Raw genomic sequence first — 19,451 nt, forward strand, 5'->3', positions numbered from 1 at the left:
CTGAATATTTATAATTCATTTTCCTGAAATGTACTGATTATATAAGTCAATATGATGACAAAAAATACACCAGGAGAGATCATTTAACCTAATCTTATATATCTTATATTTTATCTTATATATTTATCTTATATTTCACAAAAACGAAAAGGATCCCTTTTAATGACTTAAAGCATGAATTAGCAAATATATATATAATAAGTGATTTCTGCATCAGAATATTATCACGATTTCAGGGAGGAAAATAAGCGATAGGAGGGGAAACTATTGAGCTACTCATTTATGTGTATGCAATAAAAAGACTTAATTTTTTAATGAAATCGAAGTTTTTTCCATTTTATTCTGGTGTGCGTTAGGTTAAGGATACGTTTCGTATCTCTGTTATGTTTTGATTTCAGGACAGTTTAGCAGCGCTCCACAGGGCACAATACGTTTATTGTAGCATTTTTACAGTAGTCGCTGGTCACCAAATTACCAAACCAAGTCTCCTCTGCTTTTTGCTTTCAAGTCTGAAGTAAGTCGAGTCTCACAGCGGGGTCGAGTTGCAAGTCTCCATCTTAAGCTAACGAGCTAGCACATTGAAGCTAATGTCACAACCACAGGTCACAACTGAAACCAGCTGGCGTTAGCTCGGTTGCTAGGTAACCTAACTAGCCTTAGCTAATTCAGTTTGAGAGCGGAGTTTGATTGGCCAGCTAACGCCAATTTGGGATTGTTTATTGTTAATTTTATCTCATTTAGTATACTAAATCTATTATATTATTTAGATAATGCAACATTATTTATTAGTGGCCATGGCAGTCTGGTTAAAATCCAACCCAACTCAATTAAGCTAGGCTAACGTTAGTTTAGTTGTAAATTGCTCTTTTTAACTGTCACCATGTTTTTACAGTTTAAAAAAAAAGATAAAGTTTTATCCTTGTTCTAATGTCACAGACTCAACCGGACCATCAGTTAAAATGAATCGGCGACCATCTGCTGTCAGAAGTCAATTACTTGAAGATTTTTGTAAGTTATACAGTTCGCTAATCATGTAATTTAGCGTAAACTAATTTAGCTAACTGTTACACGCAGTGTAGAACATCAGACAGACCCAACATAAATGGTGTAAAATCCCAGTCTGAACCAGTAATACAGGTTATTGCATTTTTGTGTAACAAATTTAGGTTCACAGTTACTTGAAGGGCCTTGTTGCACATAGTAAATTATTAATAACCGCCTTCATCCACGATAATCTCATAGCTGTCACACACCACCAATGATAGAAAATGCCTAGTTTCTATCTATGCCATGTCCCAAATATAAATTATAATAAACAATAGTTATGTAAAGGGACATATAGCTGCAGCATACAGCCTTGTGTTTTAATGCAGCTGAAACGGACCTGAAGAAACTGCAGCTGCAGTATCGCAGAGCAGAGGAAGCCAAACGGGCATATAGTGTAAAAACCCAAAGACTCCTTTCCAGAGACAAGCAAGTACCTTCCTTTATTTACCAATACCTCACAGTTCCATAGACATTTTACAGAGATAAAGTGATTACAGTGATATTTAAGTCCATGTTCAGTATCTTAAATATGAATTTAACAGATTTAATACATTTGATGAAATATTATTTAATATTTAGCGACTTAGTTAACATTATATAACCATTCATGTCTTCATGAATATGTGACAATAAAATGCAGACTGTCATCTTAAAATGACTGTCCAAGACATAAGTATCTCTTATAGCAAACTATGCCGCTTTAGGATGCCTTGTAGATTCAAAGCAGTGAGAGTCACAACAACAATTAATATTGTTCATGTTTTTCCAAACTGTGTGTGTACGTATTTGTTTGTGTCGGTGGTAGACGAGAGATCCAGAGGCTCCAGGATGAACAGGAAGAGCTTTTACGCAGTCTCAGAGTCACTGAGAGTCCTTGTAACCGTCAGAATGATGTTAGTGTTGTTGAAGATCTTACTGCCATGTTGGCCTGTGAAGACAGAATAGACAAGGAGCTGAAAGAAGAAAAAGGAAAAGTAGCATCTTTGAAAGATCAGGTGAATACCATTGACAGAGTGCTGCACAGTGAATTCCTCCTGATTTTCTTACCACAGTTGACCCTACTTGTTGGCTTTGTTTTCAGATTTTGGAATGGGAGAGGAAGTTGGCAGGACAGAGTGGGGGAACTGCACACCGCAGTTGTAAATCTGACAACAGCTGCTTGCTAAAAACCACCTGCTCAATGGAAAACAAACTGGACAGGGTTAGTGTTACCCAGAATCCACTTGACCATAAATTCAAATCAGATTTTCATATTTTTCAAGCTGACCTTCATATTTACAGTTTCTGGGGTTTGTTTTGTGTGTTTAACACCTGTTACTAATAAAAACAAACAAACATGTTTTATTCTAGGGTTGCAAACGCTTCAATCAGCTGATGACCAGGAATGGACAGTTGAGGGAGGATCTGAAGATACTGCAGGAGGAGAAGAAACACTTCCTACGTGTTAAATCTCATCTAGAAAATGTAGGTTCAGTTAATAACAGCCAGTTCCTAAATTTGCATTTTGCTGCTGCTGCATTTTACCAAGTGTGTAGAAAGTAGGAGGATATCAAGGAAGGAGTGCCAGAATGATGCTTCCATCCCTCTTGCTTGTAAATATTCTTTAAATCACACACATAAAAATAATTAAATTAGTTTACAACAAAATATTTAACACTTTCCCTAAAGATAAAGACTTTTGGGAATAGTGTCCAACAAAAGTTGTCTGTTGACCGTCTGATGTGAATTCTCCTTTAAAGGGGGATTATTGGGGAAATACTGAGACTCTTGACAGTTAACTGTGTGTTATCTCACCCAGGAGCTGCATGCAATTCACAAGGATGTTTGTAAACTGAGTTCTGAGTGCACTGAAGCCTTCAATACCAGGTGAACCATTCTGCAGTAATAAATCATAATCTAAATCTAGTTAGGTTAGAGTGCATATTCATATTTCTAATCATCAGGTACAGATGATGGACTTCAACTGTGACAAATAAAGAATCAGTTGCACTCACATTCAGCTCTTTTAATAACAAATGTTAAAGGCTGGATCACCACTAGCTGATTGTCAGCATGGAGGACATTACTGAGTACTTGACAACAAAAACAGAAATACATGACAGTCAAGTTCATTTACCAAAGCCATAAGTGTCTTCTCACTTTTTATCTAATATATATTTTTCTTAGATAACAGCATAGATTCATAGAGGTAAAGTACATCCACCATGTATAACTATGTTACTGTGTTGTATATTTATGGCGACACCTAGTGTGAAGATCCACGAAAAACAAAAGATGCTGAGTGACCAGAATGATAAGGAAGTGGCTCAGTACATGAAAGAGAGGGGAAAACTGGAGCGAGAAGTCTCCCATTACTCTAACTGTGAGGTTTTTATGGACATAAAGGCCTCTGCACGTATCAACCAGGACGTGGACCACGGAAAAGGTGACTATATGTATCTCTCACACATCATTTTGAATCCCTAAATAACCATGAGAACTAATACACTCCAGTTTGCATGTTAAAACATAAAAAATCACGTACTATCCTGTGAAAACACTCATACTAATTGATGAAAATGTTATTTCAAGTGTGGCTATATGTACATCTATGTCAAAGCTACTTGGCTCTACCAGCTTTCTCTTGTGGACAGTTGTTGGAAGCCTTTTCCATGTGGTCATTACACCTTTTCCTCATTATTGCTGTGACACTCCTCAGCATTTTGAGGTCTGCTTGTCCTAAATCGCAGACTATTGTTTCATTCCACAGACTACAGTCCCTCCAGTCACGTCAGACCAAATGTCTTGACTTCTAATGAAATACACTAGTGACACCTTGTGTTTAAAAGATGTTACTGCTTTGGCAATAAACGCTTGGCATAGTCGACAAAATCCTAACGTTTTTGAACGCTGAAAAAAAAGTTTGCTGTACATCTTTCCTTACATACAACAACTCTGGTGCAGGATTCCTCCATGGGGTATGATAGGTTAAGTGAGCACCATGTAGTGTACGAGTTTGACTTTCACATTTGTCCCCATAGTGGAGCAGCACAAGCGACTGGAATTTAAGGAATGGGGACTGGAAGATTTTGAGGATGCAATCAAAACAATCCTCAGAGTGACAGGTGAAAGTGACCTGGACAAACTGGTCAGGAACTTCATACATAGTAAGTTTCTATTAAACATTAATGTTGCTGTGGAAGTTCTGCTTTTTTCAGAAATCAAAATATCTTGTGATATATTCCCATCAGTGGAGGAGCAGAACTACACTTTACTGAAATTTGTCAACCATCAGCACAATGAAGCACAGACCATTGAAAGGCAGATATCTGAGGTTGGTGTATGTGTGTGTTCAAGAGAGAGATTACACATAAAGAAGAAAATAAACACATCATTGGTCTTGTATGCTGTCTTCTGTTATGTTTTGGACTGAAGTTTTGCAATGAGATGGAGATCTTTGTGGCTGAGAACCAGCGGCAGCTTGAGCAGCATCAGTCTCTTCAGAGGACAGTTTTCATCAAGCAAGAGGCTGTTGAGCAACAGCTGACAGTTTATCTACAGCGTGTAGGGTTCATGGAAAAGCTCCTAGATCAGCTCAAAAAAGGTACAACATAGGGCACCCCTGCATGACGTTGTCCTTTTGAATGGGTGCACTACAAATATGTCAAACTGTATGAGGAAGTTGAGCAATTTTGTATCTGTCTTTGGATACTAGAAAGCATACATGCTGTATATTTCATATATAACTATATACAGGATATATATGCTTCAGTGTGCGTCTAGTCCCAACACAGCACTTACTTAAAAATGTATATTATCCTATTCCATCAAAGAGCAGCAGCATGCAGACTGTGCTACAATCAAAAAACAGACAATGCTGGAATAACTGTTGCTTTGTGAATTGGATGTAGCTCATAACAAAGTTAAGGGAATTTTGCTCTACAAGAGAAGTGTCCCTTCAAAATGGTAAAAGAGTAGAATTACATGTTAAGGTTTAGAGAATATGCACAGAATCAACGGGAGGCTGTAAAGTCTTGTGTTGTTGATTGATGTAAATCTCTTCTATGTTGGGTAGCAACTGCAGCTGTAGTTTAGATCACACCTGTCACCAACTACAGTGTAAATTAATAAGCATAGACAAGGACAGTAAATATGTTTGGCTTTTGGACAAAATAGGTCATGTGAAGACATCACCTTGGATTTAAGGAAATTGTGATTTGACATTTTATTAAACTAAAATATTAATTGAAAAAAAATGTTCTCACTTCTTTTTCTAGGTGTTCAATCATTGCTTCAGATCAGCTACGACAGCTCAGAGATCCGCGATGAGCTGAGCTCCTCTGATGGAGTCCAGGATGAAAATATCGCAGAGTACCTGAGGATGGTGGAGGACAGAACCAATGAGCTTCTTACTCTGCGCTCCTATCTTCTTTTCCAGGAAGACCTTAGCCAGTGGGTATGTGGACATGAAACACCTCGTTAGTGGAGATTAGATCCTGTCACAACAGCCAGTACAAACCAGATGCCTTTCAGCTGCTGCCTCGTTCCCATCTCACTGATTCTTCTGTGTCTTTTAAACAGTCACTCTCACACACCACCACATGTTTTCTGGTGTAGATTTCTATATTTTTTAAATGCCACTCGGTGGTGTTGTGGCAAACACATATTGATGAATTTAAATACAAAAAATATAACACAGGCGGCTAGAAACAGATGAAATGATCCATTACTTGTGTACATTACTGTACTTTCTCACTTCCAGGACACTGACAATGAGATTGCCGGGCAGCTCCTGGGGATAAACCCCCCGGCTGTCAACCTGACCACAGCAGCTACAACCCCTGCACCTGAGTAGGTGTTTTGTTTTTTTTATTTGAAAAATATCTCAGCAATTGCAGAGTCAAAGTCAGCCTGTCATTAGCTTTCTGGTTTGACGTATGCTTGAAAAAAACTGCACGTGAATTGAAATTATCTGCGATACCCCAGTGACAACCCAGAATCAGTGGAGTCAGTGCTGATGGAGATGAAAGTGCCAATGAATAGAGAGGATCTCCTTACACTGGCCAGTAAGAGGGTGAGTATAACTGAAACAATCAAAAATATATATCTTTATACCAAGCAAAATCTGCAGTCTTTCAGTTTTGACAATATTTTTTGTATTGAAGTTATGCATCTGTGGTAGCCTGCATGAAGATTATGACATGTAACTCCTGTCTCTATGTACATATATGCAAAAGTAAAAGTTGTGACTACACAGCCTGTTTTTCACTAATATTCATGTCTTTAAAGCTATCATGCAATTGCTAATTTTATTAGGTTTATTACTTTTGCCAGCAGAATGAGAAAAAGGAGGGTTTGTCTTATTTTCCCCTCAGATTCAGAGGGAGAAGGCGACAGACTGACGTGACGTTTACAGCTGGTGCGGCTCCTTGTTACTGCCATGAGCTACTGCTCTCATTTCCGAGTAACAGAAAAACATTGCCATTGCTAGTTTGAGCCACTGGAAAGTCTACTGAGCTTTTAAATCTCTTAATAGCTCTATTATACTGTATGCTTTGAGAAAAAATACACCATACATCTATCTGTAGATGGTGTAACAAATATTTAGGTAGACATGAATATGTTTTGAAACTTCAATGTTACTTATTCAACATGGAACAACCTTTAATGTCACATGTAACTTTGACTTAACAGAAGTGAATAATAGGATAGTTAATAGATATATAATAGATAATAGAGAATACGATCTAATTTATCTTTATGTATATTGTATATTTATGTGCATCTGTTTTATACTGACTCTTCAATAAAGATAAACAAGTAGTTTTTCTATTTAACATTTAAGCTCTGAGCATCTTAGTAAAAAGTGACACGTCAACTGTCATCAAACTGGTCAACAGTCCTGAATATCCTGAGATATATTGTGTGTGAGATGACATTAAGAGACATTAAGAGCAAACTAGAAATCAAAGACAATTTTAATTTAACAGATTCACAATTTTCAGTGGAGATCATGAGTCTGTTACATGAACACTTCTTATCAAGAGATTATAATAACATCACAAATTAACAAACAAATAATGTTGACATAGTACATATATAATTTAAAAACTGAACAGATTCACTCATTCATTCATAAACACAGATTATAAATACACAATTAAAATCCCTGAGCAATGTGAATTAAACTTCAAGATTTGGCCTTTCATTCGTCAGTCGAATTGTTTCATCAATCATTCAGATCATTATAGTGTTTGTTTTTAAGATGAGATTAAATGATTTTTAGTCTTCTAGCTCTGACTTGTGTCACCACAGTAAACCACCCTGCTCTCCAGTCGTGAACGCTCCGCTTCAAACACCAGCAAATGGCTCAGCAGCGTTTCCTCAGGACCCGAGCGGATCAGAGATGGATTGTTGTTCTGCACACACACACACACACACACACACACACACACACACACACACACACACACACACACACACACACACCAGATTAATCAACCATCACAGTTTCCAAATCTTTAACATTAATTTAGTGTTAGTACCTCTGCAACAGTTACACAAATGTAAATACAGCGTCTTTGTTATATGTCGTTATTCCTTAATGTGGCCGAACTTCTACAACTACAAATTCAACTCAACTGTCCATAAAAGATAAAGATTCAAACGAAAGCTGTTCCAATATTGAAACAACCAAATGAGCTCTACAGGAAACTCTATATTAATAAAAACTAATATGCATTTATAAGCTCTCACCGCCACAGCAGAGATAAAGGCCTCTATAAGGTGGTAGTCTGCTTCACCGTGTCCACTCATGCCAAAGTGTTCGGGAGCGTTATTGCGTGCTGTGTGTTTTGTGGATTTCTGGGTCAGAAAGTCAAAGACATGTATCTCATGGCCGTCATATGACAGCTCCCCCTGTAAAGACAGCAGCATTTAGCTGATGCATCCATCTTAGAAGCATTGTTCAAGCTCTGCAACAAACATCACACTATTATTTTATCTGGTCATAAAAGCTGCATTATGAACGAAGTGAAATCAATAAAGTAAATGTTTCATCAAATCCAGATGCAGCACTAATGATGTTCTTTCTCAAAACTTTCAGGTGTGTAAATATTTTAAGTGCCAATTGATAGATAACATATTAATTAGATTAACAATATATCAATATCAAGGTAAATTCTATGGCTAAATGTTTTTTGACCCCTCACATATCCTGGTATGGACTAGACCCCCTATAAGCTTCAGCTTACAGTTATATTTTAGACAACAGTGTACATTCAGCTTTGTGGCAGTTTGAGGAAATCAGAATGACGATGCTACAAGCTCAAAGTGAGATCCATGAAGAAATGGTTTTCGGAGTCTGATGTAGAGAAACTTGACCGGCAGAGCTGCTGAAAACCTTTGAGATGTTCTGGATCAATGACTGTGAGCCAGACCTTAACGCCCAACATCAGTCCCCGACCTCACTAATGTCTTGTGGCTGAATGGGAGCAAATCTCCAAAATCCTGTGAAAAGTTTTCCCTGAAGAGTGAAGCCTGTTATGTTACAGCAGCAGAGTCATAGTGGTGGTTTTGGAAAGACATGTTCAATATACGACTGTGTTTGGATGTCCACATACTTTTGGCCAGTTAGTGTGTGTAGTCAACACTACTGTGATATTTAATTTTTTTTCATTATCACCTGTCTACAAACACTTTTGATTGGGCAGAATGACTTTGCTTCATGTGAGCTAATACTTGACATCTACATCTTCTTCATGTAGATTTTCTTTCTTTGCAGAACCTCTTGTAGCTCAAGTATTAGCACTTCCTCCCTCTTTCTGTTTCTTCTGTCCACGTTCCTCACAGTCCTACCTTGCTGCCATACATAGTTGTTTTCCTCTTGCATATCTCCTCACTGAACGCCACCATGGAAAAGGCTGCTGTCAGACCCCCTTCAAACTCCATGTTAACGACCTGAACGAGAAGATAAACAAGACAAGACAACAAAAGTGCAGATGTGTTAAGATTTTAAACAGCTGTAACAAACCAATACAGCCTGTGTATTTCAGTAATGCCACACAGTAATCAGCTGCTTCTAGACAGCATCTCAGATGATTTGGTAAATATAATGGAGACGTCAACGAGGCCACATCTTCACTCTTTCATGTGAAAACCACCAAATACATACAAAAAATAATAATACTACCTTGTTTTTTGGCCTTTTGATAAGATCGACATATTCTTTGATATCTGATGGTTTTCTAACATGTCAGGTCAGTCTTGGGTCTAGATACTTATAGTTTATTTGACCTTATGTCTGATATCACCATGGATACTGGTGCATCTCTGATGGAATTTGAGTTTAACATGTTTTTAAGCAAAAACAAAAGTTAACGGGTTAGAAAGTGACAGTACGCTGTGCTGTGGAGATTGAGAACCATCCTCAAACTCTTGTTGCTCTCTCAGTCTACAAATGTGTTTTCTAACCTGGTTACTGCAGACATCATTGTCACACTCGTAGACACAGCGGCCATATGGTCCAGTCCTCAGTGCCTCAGTTACTGACTCGATGTCTGGGAACGAGCTCGGACATATGACTGATACGGGCCAGCCGGTGTGACCCTAGCACACACAAAGACGCACACACTTTGCAAAGCAAGCAAAGTACAATTTTCAACCTGCATAATGTGTTGAGATGTTAACCTGTTTCACTCTGTCCAGGTAGATTTTGCGTGCTGAGTAAGGACAGACTGCTTCTACTGAACAATCCAGACAGCGATCTGCAGCACCTGTTGGCTGATCAAAATAAACTAGAAATGTTACATTTTATATTCATGCTCAGTGTGTGTGGAGATTTCTGTTAGAAATAATGCAGAGAACACAAAATAAACACAATCAACAACCAGTTTGTTCTTATCTGCAGTGGCTGCTTAAAGGTGATAAAGGTGATTTCTTTGTTTTGGGCCACATAAAGTGAACAGACTACACACCTTGTTGTCTTTGTGGAAGTGGCTGACGGATCCAAATGATGACATTTTCACACACCTGCCAAGTACAAACTGTGATGTTAATGATTCATTTTAAGAAAAACAAAACACACAGCAAACAACCACATCCACTGATGAGGCAGAGACTGGGTAAGGGGTCTAGTTTCTGCTGGCTCTGTTTGGATAGAGGCATCGACAAATAAATATTCTTGATGTCACACAGCTGATCAACCGTCTTATTTCAGTATTTAAGTGTTAACTGCATCTTACTTTAAACATCAGACGAGCTTGGAGTTGATCATTGACAGCTGTTTGTTTGTTTACCTGTGTCCTCCGGCCCAGTGATGTATGAGGTCGATGTCATGACATGATTTGGCCAAAAGAGCAAAAGAGCTCTCTGCTTCATTCCTCCAGTTTCCTCGAACAAATGAGTGGGCGAAGTGATAAAATCCAACCTGGAACAAGAGGTTGATTCCACTTTTAAACACACTGTATAAATGTAACTTTGTATTCATTGAAGCTTTTGGGTGACTCTGACAACACAGATCAAAACACTCAAACAACAAATCTGCTGCAGCTGCAAATTTGTACAGAATCACATCTCTCGATGCAGATTCTCTGTAAAATATACGTGTACATCAGTTTGAACTGCATGAAGAAAAGAAAAGTAATATGACAAAACTAATGATTTTAAGAAATTCATGAACAAAAGCAACAATACAGTTAAATTAAAGAGTTAAATAAGGAGCTCTGACGATTAACAATATTATTTTATTTCTATTCTTACCGGCGCAAGGTGCTGAATATGGATCACATCACCAATAACACCAGCATCTATCAGCTCCTAGAAAAAAAGATCATTTTCACTTTTAAAACCAAATCCTCAGTTGGATTTTGTAGTTTTCTTCACCAGTTGTCCCAGTGTGAAGAAACATTTCAGTGTTTGTGACTGAATCAACCAAAACTATAATTAGCTTTTCCTGCTTAAAATTCAGTTTCAGGTTTACAGTTATCAGATCTTCAGAAGTGACTTTAATCAACTCTATTGATGGTTTGATTCATCACAAGTAAAGACAATTTAGCATTTTCATGTACAAGAGGTGCTGCTACTCCCAATAGAAATACAACTAAACAAAACTCAAGTCAAACAAACTGGAGAGCTTTATTTGTGGGATGATCAGCTGATCTGGATACTGCTGATGCTGTGAGTTTGTTGCTGATTTGAATTAGGGATCAATAATCCTAACTCTTTCACAAGAACCCAGACTGAGATCTTTAACCCCAGAGCCCTGACCCTCGCCTGGTGAAGAAAACATAAAGTGTGACAGAAACTGTTCACCTTAATCTTGTGGATGACGGGATCATAGCGGAGAACATGACCCACCGATAGCATCACACCACTCTGCACACAAGCCTCCACCATCGCTGTGCAGTCTTCAGCAGTCGTCTAAAGTCATGGAAAACATTAATGTGCAAATGCAAACGTAGAAAGAGTTTTAGTATTTTACAAACAGACACTGAAGGATGAAATAGTATCTTTTCTGAAATTTGCAATGTACTCATGAATTAAAACAAAACACAAAATCAATCTGTATGATCAATAACACCAATATCAAAGTGAACGTCATACATTATGTTTATAATTATTTACACTCACTGCCATTGGTTTCTCCAGCAGTACATGGTAGCCCTTCTTTGCAAAGGCCACCGCAGGTTCCTGAGGAACATAAACTAGTTTAATCAAGTGATTTTCCACAGAACAATGACAAAGTTTCCAAATATTTCAGACCAATAAGTGTGTGAAAACACAAACGACAAATCACGTACAGCATATACATAAATATATTTACCTTATGAAGGCTGTCTGGAGTACAAATCAACACAGCATCTGCAAACTTCTCTCTTTCAACGATACTGTGCCAGTCTGATTTGAAACAAGAGCATTAAATAACTTATTATGAGGCAGATAATTATAAACTATTTAAATGCTGTTTTTACTTCTTTTAATGCTCACCTTCAAATATGTTTTCATCTACAATTTTGTGTTGCTGTTGAAGTTTCGTGCGAGCAAATTTTCTGGGATCAGCTACTGCAACAACCTGAAATAGTGAAGCTGAGTTAATGTCTGTCAATCATTACAACTTAATACCTGGACAATGATGACATTTAGGCAGCAGTGGAAACAGAAAGCAAAATACTTAATGTAAGTTAAAGCAGTTGAGGGACTATTTTAATTCAACCTGTATGATTATAGAAAACATTAATTAGAGGACATGATTTTTCTTTTCTATTACAAGGTACATGTTTTTATTTTCATGGGTATCTCATCTCATCATAGATGACTTGGCTGACAGGAATTTTATCAATGCAGTCAATGAAGAAAACAATCCACAATGATAACTGTGTTACTGAATCTCCTCCTTGTTAAATGCAGGCTGCACTGACCTTCATGCGTTCAGGGTGGATGGAGGCAAACTTGGAGTAGATCTCCCCTCGACTGCCAGCTCCCACCACGATGACACGGACAGAGGAAGTCATGCTGACACCCTGTGAACTTTGACACAAATCAAAGCTTTCAGACTCTTGTGCTCAGTGCCTGATAAACACTCTTCAGTCATATGTGATCACCTCCACAGTCTCTGTAAGAGACACCACACCTCTATTATCTGAGTTATCATTAACCACATCTCCAGATATTGATTATCAACTGAAATATTTACCATGTTAACATTTCTCTTTCCTTACAAATGAGCTGGTTAAAGACCTTAATAGAGTATGAGAGTCTAATAAATTTCATAAACCAAACATTTGTCTGGTAAATAAGATCTGTCACTTAATGTCATGGCTGGTTCTGTACCTGTTTTGTCCCATAAGACGGTCTTCCACGTTGGTCCAGTTTTGTTCAGACACAGTCCACTGAATAAATAACTGCAACTCAAGAATCGGCTACAATAGTGAAAAGTTTCACTTCCTCGGACAATAAAAACAGGCACAAAGCAATCAGACAGCTGCCTGACGCCCCCTGCTGCACCATGCACATGTGCTGCGTTCAGGGCTCCTCGTAAACTCCTGCTTCCTAGTTTAAACATCGGAACTTGTTACATGGTTAAAGGTAAAATACACCCTAATATAGAACTCACACACCTGGAAAATTATCAGATATCCAAGTAATACGATAAAGAAGTGCTGAGCGGCTGTATTTTCTGTTTTGAAGACTATTCACCATTCATACAATCAATTTTTAGACCGTTTAAGGCATTTAGATCCATTTCAGTTGTGTGCACACAAGACATCATTTTAGCTAGCTTTTCAGAGGATTGTAATTTTTATATCTTACAAGTTTTGTCTTTTGTGATTATTATAACACATGTGATAAATCTACAGGGTACACACTCGTCATAACACGTAAAGTCGCCCTAATCCTATCATTAATACACGTGTAAATATATCTATGAATCCCCGTTACTCGTTATTTATTGGCTACCTGTTATATACCTACATTCAATTAGTCAGTCGTTGACACAACTGAATCAAATTAGACTTTAATACAACAAGCAGACGAAGGTGGGACAAATACTCATCAAATAATGTTGGTTGTAACGTAGGAGGGTCTGACAATCCGCAGTCTGTAGGAGTTAATTAACTCCAGAAGATGGCAGTAATGCTGCCGTTAAACCTTTAAAGAAGAAGAAGATAGTGGAAAATTTTTGTCAGAGATATTCATGGATGTATAATAAGACCAACTATGGTGATAATCGATGGCAGATGGTTTGGCTGTTGCCTCACAAATATCTCATCACCAGTAAGATAAAGGATGTGTCCTTTAAGCTTACACACAAATTCTACCCTGTGAAATATTTTGTTAAACGATTTAAGAATAACATTAATATAGTGTTCATTTTGCCCTGCACACACTGAAACTGCGCCTCATTTCTGTTATCATTGTTGCTATTCTAAAAGACTGTGGCAAGAGGTGTCTAAGTTTATTGATGTTACATTTATGGCTGGTTTTGCTTTATTGTATAAACATGTACTGTTTGGGTTATTTAAGTTACAAAAGAGAGAATAAGACAAGCTCACATAATCAATATTGTCATTATCTTAGCTAAGTTTCATAAAGAATGTGAGCAGTACTTACAGACCATTAAATCTTGCACTAATAAGAAGGCTGTAAACAACTGTTAAGTGTATTTTTTAATATCTTAACGACTCTTTGTTTAATGTATTTATTTTTTATTGATTATTTTATTCATTATTATTTTTCTTTTTTTAAATTTAATTTTCTTTCTATTTCTAATGTGTTGTACGTGAACCTCTCTGGCATTTTGTTCACCAGTAAACCTGTGTAATAAAGTATGTAATGAAATAAAGTTTGGAAAAAAAAAAAAAAAAAAGTCGACAGAGAATCTTCGGAAATCTTCGGCTACCTTCGTCAGGTCGAAGCTGAGGTCACATGACGCTACTATCTGCAGCGTGAGCTTTCCGCTGTACGGTAGCTACAAACATTCCTGGCGCTAGCTAGCACATGATACTGCAATTTTCAAATCCTCCCAGTTGCAAAAGTAGTATTAACCACAATTTACTGTTCTGTAGAAGAGTGTTGTAAGAGCTGTACAGGACGGAATCGCAGGTTTGTTCATATTTGGACATTTTCACTGCACTAACTAGCCAAGGTTAGCGTGTTAGCTGACGCCGCAAAGAACGAAAACAACATCAACATGAATATTGACAACGTTAATCAGTCTGTCACAACTGGAGTGTCATCTACGACGTCTTCAACTTCCAGCAATTGTATCGCAAATGATAATGCAACAACTAATGTCAGTAGCATCCCTTCGGTCACCAGTAATGGTAAGTTAACGTTATGTGACTTCGGCTAATGTTATTGTCCATGTTGTTGTTTCTCGACACTTAGTTCAAGGTAACAGTTGGGTTATCACTAGTTATTTCTAGTTATATAGATTAGAAGATGAGTTGTCGCTACATGTATGCAATAAGCTAATCATTTTTGCATGCATCATCACGTGTAGTAATAATAATAACTTTTTTATATAGCACCTTTAAAAACAGAGTTTATACAAAGTGCTTTGACGGACCAAGCGAAAGCAGAGTATTCAGAAGACAATATAACAACAAAGAGCCAAACAGTCAGGCCAAAACAAAACAAAAGCAAGACAAAATTAAGGCAAGAAGACAAAAGACGCTAAAACACAGTAAAGAGAAGACAAAAAGATAATAAAAGATAAAAAGACGGTACAAAACGATGTGTAGATAAGAGATTTTTTGTAACATGCCTGTAAACAAGGTTTTGGACCTCACAGTACTGCAAAACACCTCTCTCTAGAAGTAAAAACTGTAACCTCTTGTTAGTTGTGAAGTGCAGCAGATAAGTGTACACTTTCGTTTCTTTATGTCAGCATAAGGTCATCTTAATAACTTCAGATTAACTTTTACAGCTTCAGCCTCAGCGGCCATGGTGACACCATCATCAGATGTATCTGTCTCCAATGGCGTCTATGTTCCTGGTGGCATCACCAATGGAGATGTAAAGCCTGCCATTTCCACCACGCCCCTGGCTGATTTCCTCCTGCAGCTGGAAGAATACACTCCCACAGTAAGTTTTATCAGTCAATTTACAACACTACTACTTTTACAGATAGGAGTATGTTGTTAGAAAGACTATAAATGTATTAGTTTTGTTAGAAGTTATTAGGCTCATTAGAGACGAGTGGCGCCTCGCCTTGAAAACGGACAACATCAGGCAGCTGCAGCAGGAGGAAGTGACAGAATACTGCAATCAGGTCTTATATTACTAAATATTTTATAGAGGGCTGACCTCTACCTGTCGCCTCACCTCAAACCCATTCACATCCTGAAATAAAGAAAATCAAAACATCAATCTATAGTTAAACTACATGAAGAGGAAAAGCAGAAATGCAAGAATTGATCGGTCAGATACATAGACTGGCGAGGTTTCACATCTGTGCAGATGTTTTTTAAGAATACTCAGATCCCACTTGTTACCAAAAGTTTTATGTTGCTTCATAATGCAAGAATTAAATAACTAAGTAATGTTCGTATTGTAGGCTACCTATAATACTTGTAGGTAACAGAATTTGTCGGACAGAAGCAGCATGCTGATGCTGTGCAGGCCTGGCTCGTCTCCAACGAGCCCATTAACAGCTGAATAGTGGTTAATGTGGGAAACACCTGGCAGGTTTATTTACCCAGCCAGCCAAATTAGCTTGTCACTGTCACCAAATATTAGCGTAAAGCAAACTTGCAGGATAATTTGCCTTGGTACACACAGTATAATTAGAAAATAAAATAATTTACAATGTTCTGCTGTCTAAGAATGTACATCCTCTTACAGTATCCCCCCTACGCCGGATGAATATGACAGTTTGTTATTTACCAACTCCTGTCCTCCTTAGAGAAGTGTCCATCAGAGTTCAGAGACTGCACCAATACTCTTATTAGATTATTTGGCTGATTATTACTGAATAGCAGACATACAGTCATAATGTTCAGCACAAATAAGTGTCAGCAGCAGTGAAAGCAGACTATGGGGGTCTTCTCTACAAGCTCAAGTCTGCTCTTTTATTTATTTTTTCAGATTCCTGATGCAGTTACAGGCTACTACCTCAACCGGGCTGGCTTTGAAGCTTCTGATCCAAGAATGTAAGTAATATGAAGACCGACTCTATGAAGTATAAATACCACATTAAGACACCGAGACCTTCAGGAACACCATAGAAAATTTCATGCTGTGATTTGGTATCAAAAACTTTTGACATTTGGAGATTTCTGTAAGAATTGCATTTTTTGGCGATTGGATGTCGAGCACTTCTGTTCTGGAAATTGCTCAGAAACCTCCTTATTATCAATATACCTGGGAAAGCCATCTATCCTCTGAATGCCCTACGTCTTGTGTTTGTGGTTGTAAAGTTTCATGAGGCTGTGATTATCCTAGAGGTCAACATATGCCATTTTATACAGTGAGGTCAAGTTTCAAATAATGATCTCACTACAATGAAATGGCTACTATGGGGACTAACATCATCACATATTAATACCGTTTGGCCAGTTGAATTCATGAGAGTCTCAGCTTTCCAGTCATACCAAATTTATGCAATTCCAAGACCGTTCAGGGATCCCAGTATGCAGAAATATTAAAGTACACCATTTTTAGAGTAGGTGAAAATAACACATTTATACTGCATGCAAAAAAACCTGCATGTTTTTTTGCCCAAAACTGCATGGTATTAACATAAAGTAGGCATGTCTGTAAAGGTGAGACTTGTGGGTAACCATAGAACACATTTTCATTCAGATATCTTGAGGTGTGAGGTCAAGCAACCCCTTTGAAAATGGCAATGCCAGTTTTTCTCTTGCTAAAATGTAGGCTAACTTTGGAGCGCTATTTAGCCCCCTTCCCCACAAGCAAGCGTGACACGGTTGGTACCATTGGATGCCGTAGGTCTTGTGGTTTAATATGATACCAGAATCTTCACACTGAGCCTGCTACAGCCTCTGAAAGCCGGAGGACACTGGCGTCCTTGTGAAGTTTAAGAGGTTAAAGATCTAAGAAACGGAGTAAATTATGAATTATTAATCAAAAAGAAAATAGTAAGTTAAACTGCAGTGAACATGTAGTCATAAAAAGAATGATGTGGCTCTCTGCTGTATGTTTAATCATTAACCTGAGACAAGCTAGAGCCACGCCACAGCTTGACACATTATCGTCTTATCAGTGCAATTAAATGAAATGAAATGAAACGGATCCAATCATTGCCGCGTGGGTAACAGTTTCATACCTGAAACCTGTTTAGTATGTTTCCTTATGCTTACCATTAATTGGAAAGTAAATTATTTAGCTTCATGTGCTGAACTAGTTCAGACAAACTGTTTTATTTATAGAATTAATGACCACAGTGTTTGATATTAGTTCATCTGCTGTCAGTCAGGTAATGTACTTTGGAAGATCATGTGGTTTGTTGAGTGATTAAAGCAAATGTAATTTTCTTTTCTTTTTTTTACAAGCAATAAAAACAGCCTTGATGTTAAATTGGCTTTGATCACAACAGGGTTTCAGAAAAGCTGCTGTATATCTGTATACACTGCTACTAAACTCCATACATACTCTTACATTTATTAAACCATTAATTGCGTAACTTTTGTGATAGTTGCTGTTATGATTGCTCGGAAGTAAAAATGAGACCAGAGGAATTCATAGACAAGGTTTCCATAGAAGAGACTTTGTGTATCGTATGTCTGCAGGAGTGTCTGGTTAATAACCAATCATTATACTTGTCAGATATGTATGATGTGTTTTTATTGAGTTGGCTGTGTACAGACAGAAAAGAAACACAACAATTATTTTCATTTTCATTTCTTTAGAATCCGTCTGATCTCCCTTGCGTCTCAGAAGTTCATCTCAGACATCGCTAATGATGCGCTGCAGTATTGTAAGATGAAGGGCACCGCCTCAGGAAGCTCAAGGAGCAAGACAAAGGTCTGTGTTTCTCTCATTGTTAACATAAGCTTTAAATGTAAAACCTCCATACGATATCTTGACAGTGCTGTTGTTACAAGATGGTTGAAGGAGGTCGTTGTCCGTGTATTTAAGTATTTCTGATCATGTGTGGAGTTCTAATTTTTTTTCTTCTTCTCCATATACAGGATAAGAAGTACACTCTGACTATGGAAGACCTGACTCCTGCCCTCTCAGAATATGGTGTCAATGTCAAGAAGCCATATTACTTCACATAGAGCTGTCTGTCTTCAAGGCCTTTTGCTTTAGCTAGTTTTACATCCCTGCTGACCTACTAGAGTGTTGACTTTTTTTTTTTTTATCATGCTGCTTTAGTATGGCTTTGACAAATCTTTGTAGTCACTTTGTCTTCTTTTTTTTTTGTGGAGCCACCTTTGCATTTTGTTGAATTGTAAAATTACGTTTCATTGTGGAAATAAAACCCTTAATAAAAACCTTGGTGTCTGTGAGATTGAGAGATTGTAGAGGATGCACTGCTGGAAAGAGTTATACAATATCCAACTCAAGCTGAATGCTACAAGTTCACTGACGTTCTGCAAATGTAAAGGCACTTTTTTTAAAAATCTGTGAAATGCAGCTCCTTTAACACACTCAAAGTAAACAGTCACGTGTGAGAAAGGACGACTGGAAAGGTTTTAAGAAACGGGAATTGCTATAAAGGGAGCTTAATGATAAGCTATTTAGCTATTAACTTTGCTGATGGACTGTTGTGTTAACAGGAGTCCATGTTGGGGACTATGTGCAGCTGTTGGACCATAAAAACAATTAAATAAAGGTAGAGTTACTGACTTCACAAGGTCAATGTACACATGAAGCTACCTGATGATTGCAGTAAATGTCGCTTTGTTATTCTACACCTTTAAACCCAAAAGCATCACCTAAGCCTTTCCGGTAGCGCT

At 37.7% G+C, this 19,451-nt stretch overlaps 3 protein-coding genes across 4 annotated transcripts; 2 read left to right on the forward strand and 1 right to left on the reverse strand.

Moving 5' to 3' along the window:
- Positions 1 to 1,643: 1,643 nt before the first annotated feature.
- Positions 1,644 to 6,863, forward strand: LOC137184279 (outer dynein arm-docking complex subunit 1-like). The gene is made up of 12 exons (XM_067591770.1): positions 1,644 to 2,042; positions 2,129 to 2,248; positions 2,398 to 2,511; positions 2,846 to 2,913; positions 3,297 to 3,472; positions 4,068 to 4,193; positions 4,278 to 4,360; positions 4,462 to 4,630; positions 5,304 to 5,482; positions 5,789 to 5,877; positions 6,013 to 6,100; positions 6,402 to 6,863. Exons 1-12 carry the CDS (start codon positions 1,968 to 1,970, stop codon positions 6,426 to 6,428), a joined length of 1,314 nt encoding a protein of 437 aa, XP_067447871.1. The 5' UTR covers positions 1,644 to 1,967; the 3' UTR covers positions 6,429 to 6,863.
- Positions 6,864 to 6,986: 123 nt separating this feature from the next.
- On the reverse strand, positions 6,987 to 13,677 carry LOC137184280 (2,7-anhydro-N-acetylneuraminate hydratase-like). Of its 2 annotated transcripts, XM_067591771.1 has the most exons (14): positions 12,856 to 13,658; positions 12,444 to 12,552; positions 12,013 to 12,097; positions 11,849 to 11,922; positions 11,656 to 11,715; positions 11,338 to 11,445; positions 10,786 to 10,842; positions 10,323 to 10,453; positions 10,002 to 10,056; positions 9,715 to 9,807; positions 9,499 to 9,633; positions 8,884 to 8,985; positions 7,783 to 7,944; positions 6,987 to 7,445 (listed from the first exon to the last, which is right to left on the reverse strand). In XM_067591771.1, the coding sequence occupies exons 1-14, from the start codon at positions 12,867 to 12,869 to the stop codon at positions 7,317 to 7,319; spliced, it is 1,314 nt and encodes a 437-aa protein (XP_067447872.1). In that variant the 5' UTR covers positions 12,870 to 13,658; the 3' UTR covers positions 6,987 to 7,316. The 2 variants fall into 2 exon arrangements, with proteins under 2 accessions (XP_067447872.1, XP_067447873.1); XM_067591772.1 differs by lacking the exon at positions 7,783 to 7,944 and having other exon boundaries at positions 12,856 to 13,677.
- Positions 13,678 to 14,436: 759 nt separating this feature from the next.
- On the forward strand, positions 14,437 to 19,001 carry taf10 (TAF10 RNA polymerase II, TATA box binding protein (TBP)-associated factor). The gene is made up of 5 exons (XM_067591777.1): positions 14,437 to 14,849; positions 15,455 to 15,612; positions 16,615 to 16,679; positions 18,399 to 18,513; positions 18,681 to 19,001. The coding sequence occupies exons 1-5, from the start codon at positions 14,717 to 14,719 to the stop codon at positions 18,768 to 18,770; spliced, it is 561 nt and encodes a 186-aa protein (XP_067447878.1). The 5' UTR covers positions 14,437 to 14,716; the 3' UTR covers positions 18,771 to 19,001.
- Positions 19,002 to 19,451: the final 450 nt, after the last annotated feature.

The sequence above is a fragment of the Thunnus thynnus genome, chromosome 6 (assembly GCF_963924715.1).
Source record: "Thunnus thynnus chromosome 6, fThuThy2.1, whole genome shotgun sequence".
Classification (NCBI taxonomy): domain Eukaryota; kingdom Metazoa; phylum Chordata; class Actinopteri; order Scombriformes; family Scombridae; genus Thunnus; species Thunnus thynnus.